We start from the raw sequence: 21,352 nt of genomic DNA, 5'->3' as shown, positions 1-21,352 counted from the left end.
GATAAAATGCTCAAATTAATATTCATAAGGATGGATTCATTCAAGTCATCTTCATTGAGATTAATATGAACCTTCCTGGATTATTCTGGAGTTTAAAAACAAATGTTTATTTCATATGCAACATGAATATAATGTCAAAACCTGTTTACAATGTAAATAAAAATAATGTACAATACAATTGTAAAACTTTTAAAAATAGCTGTACTGAACAAAAATATATGAATAAGTCCAATACTACACAGTGCATTTTAAATTTACCTGTTATCTTTTACTAAAGCTTCACCGTCTCTTTCAGGCTTGTCTCACGTCCTTGGCACACAGTGTTAACAATGTACTCCAGCCACATTACTCTATCTCCCTAAGATGTGGTGTAAGGCGAAGAAAATGGCTCAGTCTGTTCTACTTCTGGGAAAAAACTCTCTGCTTGCCTTTGAACTCTTACATATCTGAAAATGTATGTGGTTTCTACCTTTAAAAACATTACAATGCTTAATAACTTAATAAAATGCTTAATGAAAATATTCTTAATATTATCCATATTTCCTTATAATCAGTAGAGACATCTTCTTTTATTTCCTGTTTTCCAAACCAAGTATCTTTATTTAGCAAGAATCACAGGGTTGAAGTTTGGACCCAAAGTATGGGTCAGACATGCAGTCCCTAAGCATCCTGAGCAACTGTGCAAATGTCTTATGAATGCTGCATATGTTAACTGTTTTTATTGCACTCTCTTGGGTTTTGATGGAATTTTCAAGCCGACAGCTTTGAGACTGGACTCATACACACAGATATCTTGGAACAATGAACTTTTATTGATATGAAACATAGTCATTAAAAAACAGTTTCCCATAATATGGGGATCTAGTTAATGAATACATCCTGCATTATCAAGACTCAAGAGAAAATTATGGTTAATTAGTTGTTACAGAAAACAATATATTATAATCGGCTCAATTCCAAAGTAGGCTTGTTTTGATTGTTTTTGTGCTGTAGCAAAACATATTTACTAGATCATGTATGTGTATACTGGGTTTTCACACACATGATCACTTATTTTTCTTTAAAGATGCAATTTCTTTGGTTGAATAGATACCATCTGCTGAGAACATAAGGTTTATTTTTAATGCCATAATGCAGTCAGTCTGTATTTATCAGAATAAATTTGTCAAGTAACATAATGAAATATAAGATGAACGTTTTGCTTTTGAAACTGTGTAAGAGCTATACACTACTTTGGGGAAAAACTTTAACGTTCCATATTTCAAGATTATTATTTCTCAAAATCATGCAAGAGTTTCCAAAAATAAATGTTTGAAATTTTCTTCTATTAAAAAGCTCAAAGCCAACCTGAAAACAGTACGAGGTGTGCGGAGGATTAGAGGAGGGGCAGAGATTCCGTGAATGAAAAGGAAGCCATTTTTGTATCCATTAATTTGATCTTGCTGTATAAAATGCATGTTTCTCTCCAAATAAGGAATTCATTTCAAATAGAGATTTCCTTTATTTTCCTAGAACGGAAAGCTTAGTGCTATCCCTATTATAATACATGGAATTTCTGAAGTTATCCCTAATCTGGGATGCAAACCATTTTTATCTGTCTTCCTGTTGGGGATCAGAGTAATGAAAATAAGTGTTAAGACCAAGGTCTTTATCTCCTAAATACCTTCTAGTCTAGAAAACATACAATGTCAAAACTAGAAGAAAACAAAAGAAAAAAACCTACAAAAATATCCTAAAATATCAAACATAATCATTTTTAAATATAATAAGCCACAATCCTAGCTTTACTTATTGTTATTACTCCTGTGCTGCTAATATAATGTAACTTCATATCAGTTATGCTGTTGGCTTTACTCTCACGGAGTCTCAGTGATGAAGTCTCTGGGTGTTATTTCCAATGTGCCATGACCATCAAGGAGAACACTGCAGGGAATGCTCACACTTACACCATTTATTAAGATAGCTGGTTTATCTAAGTTGTAGCACTTGTAATATGCTATATTCTTGATTTAATACCTGTATAAGCCTGGATATTTATTTTTCTATTATGTCTATTATAACCCTAGCCTAATCTTTGATTATACCTCATCATTCATTCATATCAATATTCACCATGATCTTTATTAAACTCCTGCTAGAAGACTGTATCATTAAACAGATTTCTTTAGTGTGTCAAGAAAATCAGCTCACTGATTGCTGTACATAAAAGTTTAGAAGATTCTTTAAACACTTTCATGTTTTTTATCCACTGACTCTCACAGACCTCACATCCAGGGCTCCCATCCTATCCAAGTTCTGCCAAGGATGTTGGGGTCTGTTGCCTGGTCAATCAAGCACTTCACCTGAGCTTCTTCTGAAAGGTCACTCTCCAGTTCTTGGGCACGGATATTGTGATCTTCGCTTCCTCGTGCTACAGCCACATAATCTCCAAATGCAGCTACCTTCTCATGGCCCAGAAGTAACTCATCACTGGAAAAAATATTAAACAAATATGAAAACACAAACCATGCATCACTTTTCCTTTGTTGCCTCCGTTTCTAGCTGTCCTATCCAAATATTCCCTCTCATCACTTCTAGAATATTTTCTATTACTCATAATCTTGACGTCAAGAGATTTCATTTGTAGAAAAATAGAACATGAATAATGCTGCTATTAACATTTGTCTACAAGTTTTTGTGTAGACATATGCTTTCATTTCTATTGGGTGTTATACCTACGAATGGAACTGCTGGGTCAAATGGTAATTCCTTTTTTTTTTTTTTTAGATTTTTTAACTTTTATTTTTATTTTATTTTTTTGAGGAAGATTTGCCCTGAGCTAACATCTGTGGCCAATCCTTCTCTTTATGCTGAGGAAGACTGGCCTGAGCTAACATCCATGACCATCTTCCTCTACTTTATACGTGGGATGCCTACCACAGCATGGCTTGACAAGCAGTGCATAGGTCCGCACCCAAGATCCGAACGGGCAAACCCCAGGCCACAGAAGCGGACTGTGTGAACTTAACCGCTGTGCCACCCGGCCGGCCCCTCAAATGGTAATTCTGTGTTTAACTTTTTGAGGAATGGCCAGACTGTTTTCTACAGTATTTTACATTCCTACAAGCAACATATGAGGGCTCCAATTTCTCCACATCCTCACCAATACTTGTTATATTCCATTTTTTTATTACAGCAATATTAGTGGGTGTAAAGTGGTATCTCATTTGCATTTCTCTGATGACTAATAATATTAAGCATCTTTCCACATGCTTGTCATTTGTGTATCTTCCTTAGAGAAATCCCTGCTCAAGTCCTTTCATCATGTTTTGAATTATTTGTAAGATATTATTGAGTTGTAACAGTTTTTTTTTTTAATATATTCTAGATGCAAGTCCCTTATCAGCTATTATGACTTTCAAATTTTTCTCCCATTCTGTGGACTGTCTGTTTACTTTCTTGACGGTATCCTGTGAAGCACACACACGTTTTTAGTTTTTTGGTTTTTTTTTTCCTTTTTCTCCCCAAAGCCCCCCAGTACACAGTTGTATATTCTTCGTTGTGGGTCCTTCTAGTTGTGGCATGTGGGACGCTGCCTCAGCGTGGTCTGATGAGCAGTGCCATGTCCGCGCCCAGGATTCGAACCAACGAAACACTGGGCCGCCTGCTGCGGAGTGCGCGAACTTAACCACTCGGCCACGGGGCCAGCCCCACACGTTTTTAGTTTTGATGAATTTAACTATTTTTTTCTTTTCTTGTTTGTAATTTTGCTGTTTCATTCCTTTGCCAGCACCATGTGTTGGAAAGACCATTGAATGCTCTCAACACACTTATCAAAAAACAAGTGACCAGATTTGTCATTTACTATTACTTAATTGTAAATTCCAACTTTTTTCCCTTCTAGTGAATCATTTTCCATAAATTTCTATTTGTTTTAGACCACAACAAGAAAAATTTTAAAAGCAAATCTGAAGGCTAAACCAATCTGGATTCTCATCTAACAAGCCCCTAATGTATTCTCCACACTTCAGTGCTGTACCCACCAAGGTCACCTTTTGTCCTAAAAAGGACAAAAGCAAATTTAAAACTTAAATCTTCTCATGTGTGTAAAAATATTTTTGTAATAGTCTAAGAATGCTCCTGCTGTTCCTCACACTGGTACAGGCTACTCCAGGTAATGACCTGAAGCCTGAAGACTGTGCCAAAAGGGCAAGGGTCAAGTACACAGATTTTAGAGAGAGAGACCTTGCCCAGCCTTGGAGAAGTCAACCTTAAGCCACGCTTTTTTCATTTGTAAAATGAGAATAATAAAGCTAACATCATAAGCTAAATGTAAAGTACTCAGCACTTTATATACCATTTAGTAATTTTTCAGTAAACTGTAGCATATTGGTGTTTTGTGTGTTTTTTTCACAAATAACAATCTTACCAAGTAATAACTGCTGGATTGGCACCAGCTAACTTTCTCTTAGCATAATGTATTTTCTGCCGGGGATACCAATTTTTTTCAGTTACATTTATTTCTTGAATCCATGATCCTCCTTTTTTTAGCATTTTCTGTTCAAAATTCTAAAGGAAAAGAACATGATTTTCTCTGCTTATTATAAAAGTACATATGATCACATTCAAACATTAAACAAGTAATGATTTTATTTATTTTTTTTTAATTATTTTTTTTTAAGACTGGCACCTAGGCTAACAACTGTTGCCAACCTTCTTCTTTTTTTTAAATTCTTCTCCCCAAAGCCCTCTAGTACATAGTTGTATATTCTTAGTTGTAGGTCCTTCTGGTTGTGCTATGTAGGGCACCACCTCAGCATGGCCTGATGAGTGGTGCCATGTCCTCGCCCAGGATCCGAATCAGCCTTGGCTGCTAAAGCGGAGCACGCAAACTTAACCACTTGGCCACGGGGCTAGCCCCAAACAAGTAATGATTTTAAAATAAACAAGTATATATAGCTGGGGAGAGCTCTATAGCTTCCTATACAAATTTTAACGGTAGTATACATAACAGTGACAGTGACCTTGAGGGACTGCACTTACTCCCTATAAAGGGTACCATCACTAAGTTTCATTCTTCTGGAGCTGTATTATGAAGAACCTTGAGATTTAGATACGCCATCTCTCTCTTTATGATCAAGGAAAACTTCATGTGGAACAGATTTTAAACTAAAAGCTGTCTCAGAAAGAAATTGGACCCACCATCACCAAGGGGTCCATATTTCCTCTCCTAGTTACGTCTTTTATCTGCTTTTCAGGCCAAATGATCTCAAATGTTAATTTCAGGAAATGCTGTACAAAACAATGTAACTACTTTAGTAAATACAGTTTGATGTATTTCCATTATATAATAGTAGATACCAGATCAATTACTGGTACATTGAAATAAAAGTGAAAAGTGCATATGAATAACCCTACTTTCCAGTCGAAGGAAGGCTCCTTTACAAACACGTCCATGGTGTTAGCAAGCAGGTTGGACTGTGAGCGGAAGGCTCTCAGTGCATGCACCATGATACTGTACATAACACCTGTTTCTTTCATTGGTAACATCAGATTGATAAATTGGCGAGTTAGACGAAAAGGCATCAACTCAGGGACCGGCAGAAACTAAAGAGAAAAAAAATATGTGAACATATGAACTAGAAATCTCAAATAACAGGCACAAACAGAACATTCTCCCATAGGTATTATTCACTTTTAGTGACAATATGCACTCCTCTTTTCTTGAAATCAGCTATACAGAAGTGAATTCCCTGTGCCCAAGAGTAATCAACATAATCATCCCTGCAATGCAAAACCTACGTGTGTAGGACTACACAGCCCGCAGAGATTTAGAAGTGCAATGTAAAACATTCATAGTTTAACGTCAGAGAAAAGATTGGAATCATATCTTGTGGAAGACATTTTGATTATGAGGCTTCATAATTTATAGGAACACATTTTACTCTTAGCTCTGATAATTCATCATCACAGCTTCCATAACCTGTCTGAACAAGGCCAAAATGAAGTTGAGATTATCCCTTTCTGCAAGACTGTCAAATTCAATGACCATGACAAAAGTGACCTAACTGAGATGTCATTTCTTCTTTAAAAATTGTATATTTCCAGAAGGTGGTACAAAGTGCTATGACAACTCTAAACTAGCTGAGAATAATGAGAGCAAGGTGAGCATACCTGAGTAGCTGATCCAAATGCATGTCCAAAGTCGATTCCAATCACTCCACCTGTCTCCATGCTTACCAGGAAATTGTTCAGATGTCTGTCTCCAATGCCCAGAATCCAGTGACTAATGCATATCAAAGCGTGAGAGCGGGCAAAGTGTGAGCGGAGTGTCAGGAAGGCCTCAGGGCTGGTACTCATCTTCACAAAGGCCCGCCTAGGAGAGGGGAGACACAGCCTCTGAGGTCTCTGCTGCGCCACCAATGGGTTTGTAAAATCAGAAGTATACTTACTTTAAGAGATCGGCTGGCACCTTACTTTCTCTTTTTCTAAAAGATGTGACTGTTTCAGTACGACTAGCTCCCCTACGATTTAAAATAGGAAACGTCTGATTAGAACAAACTTCTTGTGACTTGAAATTTAAAATTCTTTGTTTACAGTGAAACTCAAATATCAAATAACTAGATTTTGATGATCTCTCTGAGAAAAAACTCTCTAAGAAACTAAAGTAAATACGCAACTTTGAGAAGAAGGAACTAGTCAGTAAGAAGGAAAATCAAAACAAAACTTACTTATACATTAGCATGTAAGCACCAACATCAGATTTCCCAGACATCTTTGTCAGCCAGTCTCTATATTCAAATGGTGGTGCTTTGGGATCGCTAACGAGTCAGAAAAAAGGAATTGGCATTAGGAACATATTTAGCATTATGTGATTTCAGAGGCAAAGATCACCAAGAATTCATTGAAAAACAGTGCAGAGGCGGGGAAAAATAAACATGACTTTAAAACATATTTAATATTTACACTGAAACCATGTTACTCTGGATCTAGAATTTCAATATATCATTATTCAATTTTAACTGCTCCTAAGAAACCAAAGTTATTTCCTATGTAAAAATTCAGGCACAAAACAATCAGATACAATAAATTTCTCAATTCATGCAGAGAGGAACAAGATGAGCTAAACAAGTGTTTACGATTTAGGCGTATGGTTCTAAAGATCTGGTCCCAGAAAAGAACTGTAACAACAGGATGACAGGACTACGTGCAACTTACTGAAAGTAGGCAAGAAAGGTAGTCATATCACTACTACAAACAAAATGCCCACAAATTATTTGTTGAAGACGATTGAGTCTGTTTTTTACATTATTTAAAACAGTGCCACATTCTTTCTTCAACATTTCTAGTATGCAGACACATATAAAATCCATATTAAGTACAATAAAGCATTTTCTTAAACGACAAAGGATTTGAATTGAATTTGAGAAGCTGTTTTCAGTAATATTCATAGGCAAAAGGCAGTACTCAGGCAGTTGGAAACAATGTGATATTTGCCACTTTTGGGTTTGTGTCACAAGTTTTAACAAGTTTTCCTACAAAAGAATCTAAAGGGGGTCAGCCCCGTGGCCAAGTGGTTAAGTTTGCGTACTCCGCTTTGGTGGCCGAGGATTTCTTAGGTTCAGATCCTGGGTGCAAACATGGCACTGCTCATCAAGCCATGCTGAGGTGGTGTCCCAAACAGCACAACCAGAGGGACCTACAACTAGAATATACAACTATATACTGGGGGGCTTTGGGGAGAAGAAGAAGAAAAAAAAAGATTGGCAACAGATGTTAGTCCAGATGCCAATCTTAAAAAAAAAAAGGAATCTAAAGATAGAAGAATTTCACATATTACTTGGTAGTTCATTCACTTAAGGTGAATCTTTTCTGAGTTCCTAGGTTAATTTCACAAATAGATGACTCTATCTTCATCTAAATTCTCTCCTAGTTTCAAATGGGATGAAAATTTAGGTTGGAAAGGTGCAAGAAGTAAGTTAAGAAAAAAATAGCAATGATTTTAGTAATAGGGAGCTGGAAGCACCTTGTTTTAAAAAACAATGGGAAGTAATTTATATAATTCCATATTTGAAAAGTACTTTAAACCCTATTGCTACCTATGTTCACCTTACGCATTTTACATTACTATCCGATATTACAAACAGAGGGATGGAAATAAGGGGAGGACGAGCCACTTGTTCAAGATTCCCGTGGGAGTCAGGATCACTGCTGAGTCAGCACCAGAACGAGATGTGGAATTTCCAACTCCAGGAAGTACTATTCATCAATTTCCCTGTCTTCCAGGGAAAGCAGAAACAATTCTAGGCAAAGGTCTCAAATGATTGGAATTAAAAGTTCATAAATACTGCCCTATTTAGCAACCATTACACAGGAATAAGAGTTTGATAAGAATACGCCTAATTTCATAGAAATTGTCCCTGACTGATGACAATACTGCTCCTATGTAAACACTTTCAGGAAAGAACGAGAGTACAATGAAGAGAAATAGGCCTTGCACCTATTTATGACCATTTCCTCTTCCTTCATCCTATAGCTAGTCACCAAAACTTGTCAACTCCTCCTGCATAATGTCTCTCAATGTTGTCCTGTTTTGTCTTTATAGAAACAAAAAACACTAAAAAACGCTTCTGATTAAAATATACATGTTCATTGTAGAAAAGTTGGAAAATACATGCTGGGTGACCGAGGATAAGTGATTTAACCTCTCTTGGCCTCGGCTTACTCATCTGTACAGAAGTGATAATAAGACTCACCTTGTGGGTTTTTGTGAAAAATAAATGACTTCATACACATTAAGAACTAAGAATAGTGCCCACAGAAAATGTTTAATTAAACGTTAGCAGCTAATCTTACTATTATTTATTTCCTTCAAGCTATTTCTTTTTTTTTCAAAGTTAATACTGTTTTTTTATTCTCCTAAAATACATGCAACTACTGGTTAGATTAGAACCTTCTACTCCATGTACTTGATTCACCCAGCCAGAGGCAGATTAAGGAATAGGCCAGGGTATGGCTGAGGGCTCCAATTAAAAGGGGCCCTAAAATGCCCTCAAGAAGCTTGAGGTGGAGGAACTGAATCTGAAACCACTCTCCTCAGAGGGATGTTGTGGCTGGGCAGCAGCAGGCTCGGGTGGGGCCACAGCTGGAGAAACAGTATTTAGATTCCATGTTACCTTGTACAAGCTGCTTTCTCCTCTTGTGACATGTTACTCAAAAGAAGTTCCTTCAAGGTAAAAGTATTTTCAATCCATTCAATTAGTCCTAATCTGTAAATGAGAATAAATAGTTTATGAACATAAATCCAAACTGCTCTTTCAACACTAGAAAAAAAAGTTATGTAGAATTAAATAAAGTAGATTTCTTGTCTATTCTTCACTTGCTTTCTCTACACTAAGATGAAAATGATAGGTTTAGAAATGTTGATCAGTTCTGTTTAGCTCTCTTTGTGAAATTTAAAACACTGAATTGTCAAGTGACCTATAACAGAATCTTGGTAAAATTAAACAAGACCTTGGCATAGAACTGGATCTTACATTCACATAAATCTACTCTAGAATGACAATGCGTACGTGGTCATACCTGGAGGTCATGGGTATGACCTGGTATGTCTTTAGCTGCATGCTTCTCTGACTACAGGCAGCATCTTGGGAAAGGATGACATTCATGACCTCGAAGAGCTGCTCGATGCGTTGGTCCTGCCTCAGATCTTCACCTCCCTTCACAAGGAAAGGGTACTCTCTCTCATCATGGCCTCGGATGATGATACGCTTTGGTTTTCTCATAGAAGCCATTACTTTTATCTTTAAAAATTTTTAAGAAAACATTTTTAAGTGAAGTCTTAGAAATTGAGAGAATAGCCCATCACATCATCATAAAAAGGGGAGAACTACAGCTGGTTGGTATGCATTCCTCAAAGAAAGACCTCTCCTCGAAGACAGAGTCAGGTGACAGAAAAAAGAAGAGAACCTAGGGCCAGCACAGTATTTGTTACCTGTTTATGCCCTACCGTTGTGCCACAGGAATTTCACATTACTGTTTATAAATAATTGCTTATAAGTGTGGATATCCTTAGTAACAAGCAACATACATGTTAACTTGTTACAATTACTTAATTTAATTCTACGTATATTTTATAATGGATACACATACACACATATATCCTTTTTTTTTTTTTGGAGGAAGATCAGCCCTGAGCTAACCACTGCCAACCCTCCTCTTTTTTTGCTGAGGAAGACCGGCCCTGAGCTAAGATCCATGCCCATCTTCCTCTACTTTATATATGGGATGCCTACCACAGCATGGCTTTTTGCCAAGCAGTGCCATGTCCACACCCGGGATCCGAACCAGCGAACCCTGGGCCCTGAGAAGCACAACGTGCGAACTTAACTGCTGCGCCACGAGGCCGGCCCCCATATATCCTTAAACATAACTGATGTTGAAATATTAGAAACATTATATTAAGAAATTCAGTAAATAACAGGATCAGAAAATTCTTAACGTTTGAGACCAACGTGGGAAGTTGTCTTTTCTTTAGTAAAGACAAATATACCATTCTCATATCTGAAGAACTAAATGCCACACACTAACAATCCTAACTACGGTGACTGGGGTTGAACACATTGGCACTTACCCGCTCATCAAACCCCGCAATTCGTGCATGGTATTCTGGCACTGGTTTTCCCTTGCCATCATACTGACCTAAAACAAACCACAGAAGCCTTACTTAGATATAGCTTGTTACAGAATCCTGTATTTTAAAATATATCTGTTGATGTAATAAAAAAAAAAAGCTAATCTAACATGGAAACTTTTCGTAAAAAATTTTACTATCTAAAGAAAATGGACTTATTTTTTAATGCCATTATTTCTCAATCTGACTGACAAATGGAAGTTAGCTTCCTATTCTAATGGAGTAGACAAATTCCAAACAGGAAAAATAACGTCTTGAGCTAGAACACTGTATTATTTCAAGGAGAATCAAGCTGCTTATTAGGAGGCTTCGTTTTCAATGTTTTTCTTGAAACTGACTTATGTAAGGCACAGCTGTTAATAATAATAAAGAAGTGTTTCTCCAAATATGTTTTTTTTCTATCCACTGGGATGAGAATATGAGTAACCATATCAATATGTTTTTTTGTCTGGCAAATTCCAGGATGAAGAACATGGAATATACAAAGATCACCTTTGAAAAATCATGCTATGTTCACATCCAACCAACTTATGTGTCTCTATCATCAATATCACAATTCTTTTTCCTGAAGGTAAGTCATTTATCATTATCTCATCACTTTAAATGGGACCACCAAGTACATCCCAGGAAGTGATGTGCATCTATATCTGTATATTTCTGGAGAAAAGTTATTCAGGAGTAAAGCATGGGTATGTTCAGAGGGAATTACCAGTTACCATTATTATTAGATGGAAATCTGAATACTTGTCATAACCAGGAATTTAATAAAATTATAATCTAATTAGTTAGTAAAGTGTACTAATTCACAGTATTTACAGATTTTCCTAATGATGAAAAATATGGCGAAATTTTAAGTGCTTAAAAAAAAAAACTGTCAAGCTCCCAATATCATTATTTTAGAGATCAGAAATTCTTGCTACAGCACTATTCTCCTTAAAGAACAGTTTTGTCATCCCTGAGGGTTAACTCACCAGGAATCTCCAGTTCACTTCTCAAAAATTCTACTTTGAAGTCACTCATCCAGGGCGAGCATTCTTTCAGATTCCCAGGTGGCTTTGAGACTTTGCACATTTTTGAAAATAGTGAGTTGGTAATATCACTGAATTCACGGGGCTTCATTCCAGGTAGCTTAGAACCTCCTCTCCCAAAGTGTTTATCAAATTCTTTTCCAAAAGCCTGAAATTAATAATAATATACCTTAAATATTAATATTTAATTTGAGCTTTGGAAAAGGTTCTAGGCTTGTATGTTTATAAGAATCAAGCACCGAATTACAAAGGTTTTTTTCTGTGCTTTAAGATTTATAGTTCTGCCTTCCTTGAATGTTTCCATACGCTAAAACACCTGAAGCCTGCTTTTGTTTGTTTCTTTGTGCCCACTCTCTAGTTACTGACCTAGATCATTATGGTAACAGGAGTAATTAGGAACAAAGTACAAAATAAAAGGAGTCATTCAATAAAAATGAACAGCCTGGGGCCGGCCCCGTGGCCAAGTGGTTAAGTTTGCATTCTGCTTCGGCAGCCCAGTTTCGCTGGTTCAAATCCTGGGCGCGGACATGGCACCACTCATCAAAGCCATGCTGAGGCGGTGTCCCACATACCACAGCTAGAACGACCCACAACTAAGAATATACAACTATGTATCAGGGGCCTTTGGGAGAAAAAGGAAAAATAAAATCTTTAAAAAAAAAAAAAAAAGATAGGGGCTGGCCCGGTGGCATAGCAGTTAAGTGTGCACATTGTGCTTCGGCGGCCCGGGGTTCACTGGTTCAGATCCCGGGTGCGGACATGGCACTGCTTGGCAAACCATGCTGTGGTAGGCATCCCACACATAAAGTAGAGGAAGATGAGCAAGGATGTTAGCTCAGGGCCAGTCTTCCTCAGCAAAAAGAGGAGGATTGGCAGCAGATGTTAGCTCAGGGCTAATCTTCCTCAAAATAAATAAATAAATAAATAAATAAATAAATAAAAATGAACAGCCCATAATTCTTCATTAGGGCTGAAAAGAGAGATATAAGAATGCTGTACTTTCCTTAGTAGGGGTCTTTCAAGCCATTGTTTTAGATCATAAACCAGTATAAACACTATTTAAATAATTTATATTTCTAAAAGCAACTATTATTAGAAGTACTTTATCTTGGAACATATCAAATAGTTCTTTGTATTAGTCTTTTCTCAAATATTTATTTAAATTATAATCCTGATGTAAAAAAAAAAAAACCCACAAAAAACAAAACTCAGGGGCTGGCCCCGTGGCCGAGTGGTTAAGTTCACGCGCTCCCCTGCAGGCGGCCCAGTGTTTCGTTAGTTCGAATCCTGGGCGCGGACATGGCACTGCTCATCAGACCACGCTGAGGCAGCGTCCCACATGCCACAACTAGAAGAACCCACAACGAAGAATACACAACTATGTACCGGGGGGCTTTGGGGAGAAAAAGGAAAAAATAAAATCTTTAAAAAAAAAAAAAAACAAAACTCAAATGTATTACTAACAATGACTTAATAGTCCTCAAGATTTACTTGATTGTCTTTAATTAGAAATGTTTTTACCAAATTCAGAACTAACTCCACAACATAAATCTGGTATAAATGAAATATATGCTCTATTTTAAGACAATCCACTATAGGAATATTGACACACATAAAACAAATTTCTTTCTTGATCTATAAGCAGATTAAAAATATAGAAACTATCTGCAATTCTTAGAATACATGGAAAGATTAACTATTTCCCAAACATAACCAGCACTAACAATATATCTGACTGGCATAATGCCCTTCAGGATCCTCTAAAGTAAAATCTGAGGCATTTCTGTTTTGGTAGACAATTACTATTTTAAATAATTAATGCAAATTACGTGTTGATCTGGTACTAAGTAGAAGTTTCTGCATTGATTTTCCAAGGTACTAGGAATTAACCTGAGGACAAATATCGTGCCTGGCAGGAGGTGTATGTCTCCACTCTGACAGCATCCCTCAGTTAGGCTGGATGTGCTGTGCTCAGTGGTAGCTAGGAAGAGCTACCGTCTACATTAATAGATTTTCAGGGCAGAGTCTTACGGTATCCAGCATGCAGGGAAAGGAAGTGGCCAAGAGTTCAAAGGGATAACACGCAGTCTTGACTGGGGGCTGCCTAGAATTATTCCACACAAGGCAATGGAAAGGTTTCTGTAGACACTTTCATGCTGGTTTAGGAGACAGACAGATAGCAAACTATAGAGAAACACCCTCCCTCTGCCTGCAGTAGGGACCAGAGCAGACTGGAGCACAAGTTAGATTAGGGAAGGCTGCAAGAAAGAGGTCCTGCTGAAATGATTTCACAGGTGATGGACTACGGACTGGTCCTACTAAGCTGGGAGACCTGATTCTAGTTTCCATTCTGCCGCTCTCTCTGTTTGACAGGGGTCAAGTCACCCATTTTTCAGTTCTGGCTTCTTTGTTTAGAACACAATTTGGCAAATCATATCCAGCAAGTCAGATCCAGCCCACTCCCTGTCTTTATAAGTAAAATCTTATTGGAATCCTGCCAGCCATGCCTATCCATTTACATGTTGTCGAAGGCTGCTTTTGTGCTATAATGGCAGCTGTGGGTACTTGTGCCAGGAGACTAATGTTGACTGCAAAGCTGAAAATCTGGACCTTTACAGAAAAAGTGTGTAGACCACTGGTTTAGGAAAAAACAAACACAATTTTCCAAATCTAGTATTCTATAATTTTATTAATGCTGGTCCATTAGTTTTAAGTCTGTTTATAGTACATCTATTTCCTGTTCTGAGACTCTTGCATATTCAATGTGTAGCAGTACTATGAGATAGATTTGATATGATGTGGAGCATAATATATGTCATAAAATGAAGTACAGAGGTTTATCTTTTTTCTCTTCACTTTTAGGATACATCCCTGGTCACATTTAGGCAATGGATAGCCCTGTACATTCCTATGTTCATGACTTTAAAACTATCCTAAGTAGGAATGACCTACCAAAATCTACCTCTACTTATCAAAACTATGCCATTCACCTAATTAAAGACGCCTGTCTCACAGGTAGTGGAGAGAAAAGATGAACAAGACAGAATCTCTGCCCACAAATCTAATTCAGGAGGCATAAATTAAAGGAAGAGTTCAAGATAAATATGGTTTTCAACTCCTGAGAATCTCCCCACAAGAACTTGTACCCAAATGTTTGCAGCAGCACTAGTCATAATAACCAAGAAGTGGAAACACCCCAAATGCCCATGAGCTGATTAGAGGATAAACGAAATGTGGGATATCCACACAGTGGAATAATATTCAGCAATAAAAAGGGATGAAGTATTGACACATGCTAAAATATGGATGAACTCTGAAACATTACGCCAACTGAAAGAAATCAGGTCACATATTGTATGAAATGTCCAGAACAGGCAAATCTATAGAGACAGGAAGTAGTTTAGTGGTTGCCTAGGGCTGGCAGGAGGGGAGAATGAGAAATAACTGCTAACAGGTATGAGGTTTCTTTTTGGAGTGATGAAAATATTTTAAAATTGATGTGGCAATGTTTGCACAACTCCGTGACTATAAAAAAGCTATGGTATTGTACACTTTAAATGAATGGATTGCAGGGTATGTGAATTATATCTTAATAAAGCAGTCACTAAAAAAACCCAAGAAGACACACAGATCCCCTTTGCACTAGAGACTGTAGAACTTGAGAACTCTGGTAAGATGAGTACCAGGACTATTTCTTTATGCTTTTAAACTTCTTGAGGTTTAATGAACAAAGACAGTTTGACCAAAATTGAAAAAAAAAAAAGCAGTGTCATGATGCTAAGAGAGGTGTACATAAGGTGCTTTAGGCGACAGAGAGGAAGGAGTACCTAAGTCTTCTTGGGGACCATTACAAAAAGGAGGTTCAGGGAAGGCTCTAAAGGAGAAATGTCACATAAAGCCAAGTCTCCAAGGGTGTCCGGGGGAGACAAGGCAAACCCATGTAGAGGGAGCAACAAGTACAAGGCATGGCAGTGTGAAATCTGGACATTTGAAGGCTCATTTCAATCTCCACTTGCTCCAAGAGGTTTCTCCTGATTCCCTCAAAACTGAGGTGTCTTCTCTTCCTTTCAGCTCTAGAGCAACTTTAAGAAGAGATCTCGGGGGCTGGCCCTGTGGCTGAGTAGTTAAAGTTCCACATGCTCCACTTTGGCAGCCCAGGTTTGTGGGTTCTGATCTCAGGTGCGGACCTACTCCACTCATCAAACATGCTGTGGAGGTATCCCACATATAAAGTAGAGGAAGACTGACACAGATGTTAGCTAGGGTGAATCTTCCTCACCGAAAAAAAAACAAAAAAGATCTCACATTTACCACATTTGCCATTATGCCAGAGTTCTGTATATATAGTATTTGTCAGACAATCTCTTTGAATTCAAGAACTAAGTCTGTCTTCTCTTTGTATCTCCTGTAGCACCCAGGAGTGTGCCTTGGACAGAGATAAGTGCTCAAAAATAGTTATCAACTTATATAAAATACAAGCATTTTCTTGAGCCAATACACAAATCATTCTGAGAATTAAAAATATTAACCTATATGTAAGCCTCATATCTAAGAACGTAAGCATGAAGAACAGAATGTAACAAAAACCCTGAGGCTTTACCTATTGCCCCACCTGCCACTATCTGACCTAAAAATATGCCATCAATAGCTCTCAGAAGCATCAGATCTAAAGAAAGTTTACAGATTCAACAGACATTTTAAAACCAGAATTATTAACACATCAGCAAATATAAGTATTGATCTTCACAGTGATCCCATTATCATAAAGGCAGGCTGCTGCTCATCCATACCTGAATAAACCTTCTTCGAAAAGCCCCAAGACCTGGAGCCTGTGGGTCTCCCAAGGTTGCATACATTTTTTCATACATCTTTTCAATGTTTTTTCTATCTACAGGGTTTTTTTCTAGTTCAACTTTGATATCATCAGTCCAGTCCTGTGCAGAAAAAGAGAAAAATCAACCTAGATTGCAAGTAGGTTTTATCCAATTTCTACGTTTTATGTGCTAGAAGCTATTATAGTACCTTAAAGAGCATTTCAGGATGAGAGAGCTGTTCTAGGGCATTAATAAAATCTTGAATCACTCCTCCTTGATCCAACTTAATTTTAATCCTATAATAAAAAATTCCCAAGTTTAGCTAATCAAACATCTTCCAAAGATCAAGGCCTATAGCTTATATATATATAATTATTTATATTTATATATAAAATTATATATAACCAACTACATAGTCTAGGGAAGGAGCAATTTTAAAATTCTGTCCAATATTAGATGAAGCACAAAGTCTGTCTTCTATCTAGAGATGAGGTTCTTAGACAAGGTAAAAGCAAATCTTTCTGCAAATGATGTCAATATTTTGATATATACAATTTGATACACAGAGTTTCCAAAATTATGAAAGAAAAGCCCACATTCTCGACCCACTTTCAAACCCTTTTCTTTCCTTTCTTTTTTAAAAAATTAACCATGTTGCAGCTGACTCTGTAAGGGGCTGTGGGGTGGGGAGGGCAGGTGCAGTGGCAGATGGTGTGTGCACAACCAACAAACTGTGACAAAAGCTGTGTCTTCCTCTTCCTTGTCGTCTCAGAAACAAAACACTCTAAATAATGAGGCAAATCAGCTTGTGAGAAAAAAGCTCTTGACAGAGGATGTCAACTAAAATATCACACATTTACAAAGCATTCTTGTAAAAGTAACACACCATTGCTAGTTATGTCCATTAACTGTCTCCACTTACAAATCAACTGAAGAAGTGAGAAGGGGACAGCACTTCAGGGAGTTTACTGATTCCTAATTAAGAAGAGGAGCTTCCTGATACATGACAAACCCACAGCCAACATCATACTCAATGGGAAAAAATTGAAAGCCATCCCTCTGAGAATAGGAACAAGACAAGGATGCCCACTCTCACCACTCTTATTCAACATAGTACTAGTGGTTTTGGCAAAAGCAATTAGGTAGGAAAAGAAAATAAAAGGAATCCAAGTAGGCAATGAAGAAGTGAAACTCTCACTGTTTGCAGACGACATCATCCTATATACAGAAAACCCCCAAAAATCCATCAGAAAGCTACTAGAAGAAATCAACAATTACAGCCAAGTTGCACGGTACAAAATCAACTTACTTAAATCAGTAGCATTTCAATACTCTAATAATGCACTAACAGAAAGAGAACTCAAGAACACAAATACCATTCACAACTGCTACAAAAAAAATAAAATATCTTGGAATAAATTTTTTTTTATTGAGTTATTGATAGGTTACAATCTTGTGAAATTTCAATTGTACATGAATGTTTGTCAGTCATGTTGTAGGTGCACCACTTCACCCTTTGTGCCCACCCCCAACCCCACCTTTCCCCTGGTATCCACTAAACTGTTCTTGGTCCATAGTTTTAAATTCCTCATATGAGTGGAGTCATACACAGATTATCTTTCTCTTGCTAGCTTATTTCACTTAACATAATTCTCTCAAGGTACATCCATGTTATGGCAAATGGAATGATTTTGTTCTGTTTTGCAGCTGAGTAGTATTCCATTGTATATATGTACCACATCTTCTTTATCCATTCGTCTGTTGATGGGCACTTAGGTTGCTTCCACGTCTTGGCTATTGTAAACAGTGCTGCAATAAACACTGGGGTGCACAGGACTTTTTGGATAGCTGACTTCAGGCTCTTTGGATAAATACCCAGTAGTGGGATGGCTGGATCGTATGGTAGTTCTATTTTTAGTTTTTTGAGGAATCTCCATACTGTTTTCCATAGTGGCTGCACCAGTCTGCATTCCCACTAGCAGTGTATGAGGGTTCCTTTTTCTCCGCAACCTCTCCAACATTTGTTGCTATTAGTTTTAGATATTTTTGTTATTCTAACGGGTGTAAGGTGATATCTTAGTCTAGTTTTGATTTGCATTTCCCTGATGATCAGCGATGATGAGCATCTTTTCATGTGCCTATTGGCCATCAGTATATCTTCTTTGGAGAAATGTCTGTTCATGTCTCCAGCCCATTTTTTGATTGGGTTGTTTGAGGTTTTGTGATTGAGTTGCGAGAGTTCTTTATATATTAAGGATATTAAGCCTTTGTCAGATATATGACTTGCAAATATTTTTTCCCAGTTAGTGGGTTGTTTTTTTGTTTCAATCCTGTTTTCATTTGCCTTGAAGAAGCTCTTTAATCTGATGAAGTACCATTTGTTTATTCTTTCTATTGTCTCCCTTCTCTGAGAAGGCATGGTGTCCGAAAAGATCCTTTTAATACTGATGTCAAAGAGTGTACTGCCTATGTTTTCTTCTAGAAGCCTTATGGTTTCAGGTCTCACCTTTAGGTCTTTAATCCATTTTGAGTTTATTTTGGTGAATGGTGAAAAAGAATGGTCAATTTTCATTCTTTTACATGTGGCTTTCCAGTTTTCCCAGCACCATTTGTTGAAGAGACTTTCTTTTCTCCATTGTAGGCCCTCAGCTCCTTTGTCGAAGATAAGCTGTCCATAGATGTGTGGTTTTATTTCTGGGCTTTCAATTTTGTTCCATTGATCTGTTTGCCTGTTTTTGTACCAGTACCATGCTGTTTTGATTACTGTAGCTTTGTAGTATGTTTTGAAGTCAGGGATTGTGATGCCTCCCGTTTTGTTCTTTTTTCTCAGGATTGCTTTAGCAATTCGGGGTCTTTTGTTGCCCCATATGAATTTTAGGATTCTTTGTTCTAATTCTGTAAAGAATGTCATTGGGATTCTGATTGGGATGGTGTTGAATCTGTAGATTGCTTTAGGTAGAATGGACGTTTCAACTATGTTTATTCTTCCAATCCATGTACATGGAATGTCTTTCCATCTCCTTATGTCGTCATCCAATTCTCTCAGAAAGGCCTTGTAATTTTGATTATATAGGTCCTTCACTTCCTTAGTTAAATTTACCCCAAGGTATTTTATTCTTTTGGTTGCGATTGTGAATGGTATTGTATTCTTGAGTTCTTTTTCTGTTGGTTCATTACTGGAGTATAGAAATGCTACTGATTTATGCAAATTGATTTTATACCCTGCAACTTTGCTGTAGTTGTTGATTACTTGTAACAGTTTTCCAATGGATTCTTTGGGGTTTTCTATATATAAGATCATGTCGTCTGCAAACAGTGAGAGTTTCACTTCTTCCCTCCCTATTTGGATTCCTTTTATTCCTTTTTCTTGCCTGATTGCTCTGGCCAGGACCTCCAGTACTATGTTAAGTAAGAGTGGTGATAGAGGGCATCCTTGTCTCGTTCCTGTTTTCAGGGGGATGGGGTTCAGTTTTTGCCCATTGAGTATGATGTTGGATATGGGTTTGTCATATATGGCTTTTATTATGTGGAGGTAGTTTCCTTCTATGCCCATTTTGTTCAGAGTTTTAATCATAAATGGCTGTTGGATCTTGTCAAATGCCTCTCTGCATCTATTGAGATGATCATGTGGTTTTTATTCCTCAGTTTGTTGATGTGGTGTATCACGTTGATTGATTTGTGGATGTTGAACCATCCCTCTGTCCCTGGTGTGAATCCCACCTGATCCTGATGTATGATTCTTTTGATGAATTGCTGAATTCTGGTTGCCAAAATTTTGTTTAGAATTTTTGCATCTATGTTCATCAGTGATATTGGCCTGTAGTTCTCTTTTATCGTGGTGTCCTTGTCAGGTTTTGGTATCAGCGTGATGTTGGCCTCATAGAATGTGTTAGGAAGTGTTCCATCTTCCCTAATTTTTTGGAATAGCTTGAAAAGGATAGGTATTAAGTCCTCTCTGAAAGTTTGGTAGAATTCCCTAGGAAAGCCATCTGGTCCTGGGGTTTTATTCTTTGGGATGTTTTTGATTGCTGTTTCAATCTCTTTCCGTGTGATTGGTCTGTTCAAATTGTCTGCCTCTTCTTGAGTGAGCTTTGGGAGATTGTAGGAGTCCAGGAATTTATCTATTTCCTCTAGGTTATCCATTCTGTTGGCATATAGTTTTTTGTAGTATTCTCTTATAATCTGTTGTATTTCTGCAGAGTCTGTTGTTATTTCTCCTCGCTCATTTCTGATTTTGTTTATTTGAGCTTTCTCCCTTTTTTTCTTTGTAAGTCTGGCTAGTGGTTTGTCAATTTTATTTATCTTCTCAAAAAACCAGCTCTTTGTCTCATTGATCCTTTCTACTGCCTTTTTCGTTTCAATAGTATTTATTTCTGCTCTGATTTTTATTATTTCTCTCCTTCTGCTGACTTTGGGCTTTATTTGTTCTTCTTTCTCTAGTTCAGTTAGGTGTGCTTTAAGGTTGCTTATTTGGGATTTTTCTTGTTCTTTAAGATGTGCCTGTATTGCAATGAATTTTCCTCTTAATACAGCTTTTGCTGTATCCCATATGAGTTGGTATGGCATGCTATCATTTTCATTTGTTTCCAGGTATTTTTTTATTTCTTCTTTAATTTCTTCAATGATCCATTGCTTGTTCAGTAATGTGTTGTTTAGTCTCCACATCTATGTGCCTTTCTCAGCTTTTTTCTTGTAATTAATTTCTAGCCTTATAGCACTACGATCTGAGAAGATGCTTGTTATTATTTCAATTTTTTAAATTTGTAGAGGCTTGTCTTGTTTCCCAACATATGGTCGATCCTAGAGAATGTTCCATGTGCACTTGAGAAGAATGTGTA

At 37.3% G+C, this 21,352-nt stretch overlaps 1 protein-coding gene and 1 long non-coding RNA gene across 2 annotated transcripts in view; one reads left to right on the top strand and one right to left on the bottom strand.

Annotated features, from left to right (window-relative positions):
* Nucleotides 1–789: 789 nt before the first annotated feature.
* Nucleotides 790–21,352, bottom strand: part of PRKDC (protein kinase, DNA-activated, catalytic subunit) — a 216,425-nt gene continuing 195,862 nt past the window's right edge. Inside the window, exons 75-86 of the mRNA XM_044744138.2 lie at nucleotides 16,723–16,810; nucleotides 16,491–16,634; nucleotides 11,644–11,848; nucleotides 10,613–10,680; nucleotides 9,562–9,782; nucleotides 9,156–9,248; nucleotides 6,711–6,800; nucleotides 6,432–6,503; nucleotides 6,154–6,355; nucleotides 5,398–5,586; nucleotides 4,409–4,548; nucleotides 790–2,469 (exon numbers count right to left, since the gene is read on the bottom strand). Coding sequence (XP_044600073.2) covers nucleotides 2,265–2,469; nucleotides 4,409–4,548; nucleotides 5,398–5,586; nucleotides 6,154–6,355; nucleotides 6,432–6,503; nucleotides 6,711–6,800; nucleotides 9,156–9,248; nucleotides 9,562–9,782; nucleotides 10,613–10,680; nucleotides 11,644–11,848; nucleotides 16,491–16,634; nucleotides 16,723–16,810 — 1,717 coding nt within the window. The 3' untranslated portion in view covers nucleotides 790–2,264. The remainder of the gene's footprint in view (nucleotides 2,470–4,408; nucleotides 4,549–5,397; nucleotides 5,587–6,153; nucleotides 6,356–6,431; nucleotides 6,504–6,710; nucleotides 6,801–9,155; nucleotides 9,249–9,561; nucleotides 9,783–10,612; nucleotides 10,681–11,643; nucleotides 11,849–16,490; nucleotides 16,635–16,722; nucleotides 16,811–21,352) is intronic.
* The window catches only part of LOC139039903 (uncharacterized), a 67,982-nt gene continuing 57,763 nt past the window's right edge, over nucleotides 11,134–21,352 (top strand). The window contains exon 1 of the long non-coding RNA XR_011493243.1: nucleotides 11,134–11,243. This is a non-coding gene — a long non-coding RNA (uncharacterized lncRNA). The remainder of the gene's footprint in view (nucleotides 11,244–21,352) is intronic.

Source organism: Equus asinus, chromosome 12 (genome assembly GCF_041296235.1).
Source record: "Equus asinus isolate D_3611 breed Donkey chromosome 12, EquAss-T2T_v2, whole genome shotgun sequence".
NCBI lineage: Eukaryota > Metazoa > Chordata > Mammalia > Perissodactyla > Equidae > Equus > Equus asinus.
The sequence above is the reverse complement of the archived record's forward strand: the minus strand, read 5'-3'. Positions and strand labels throughout refer to the sequence as shown.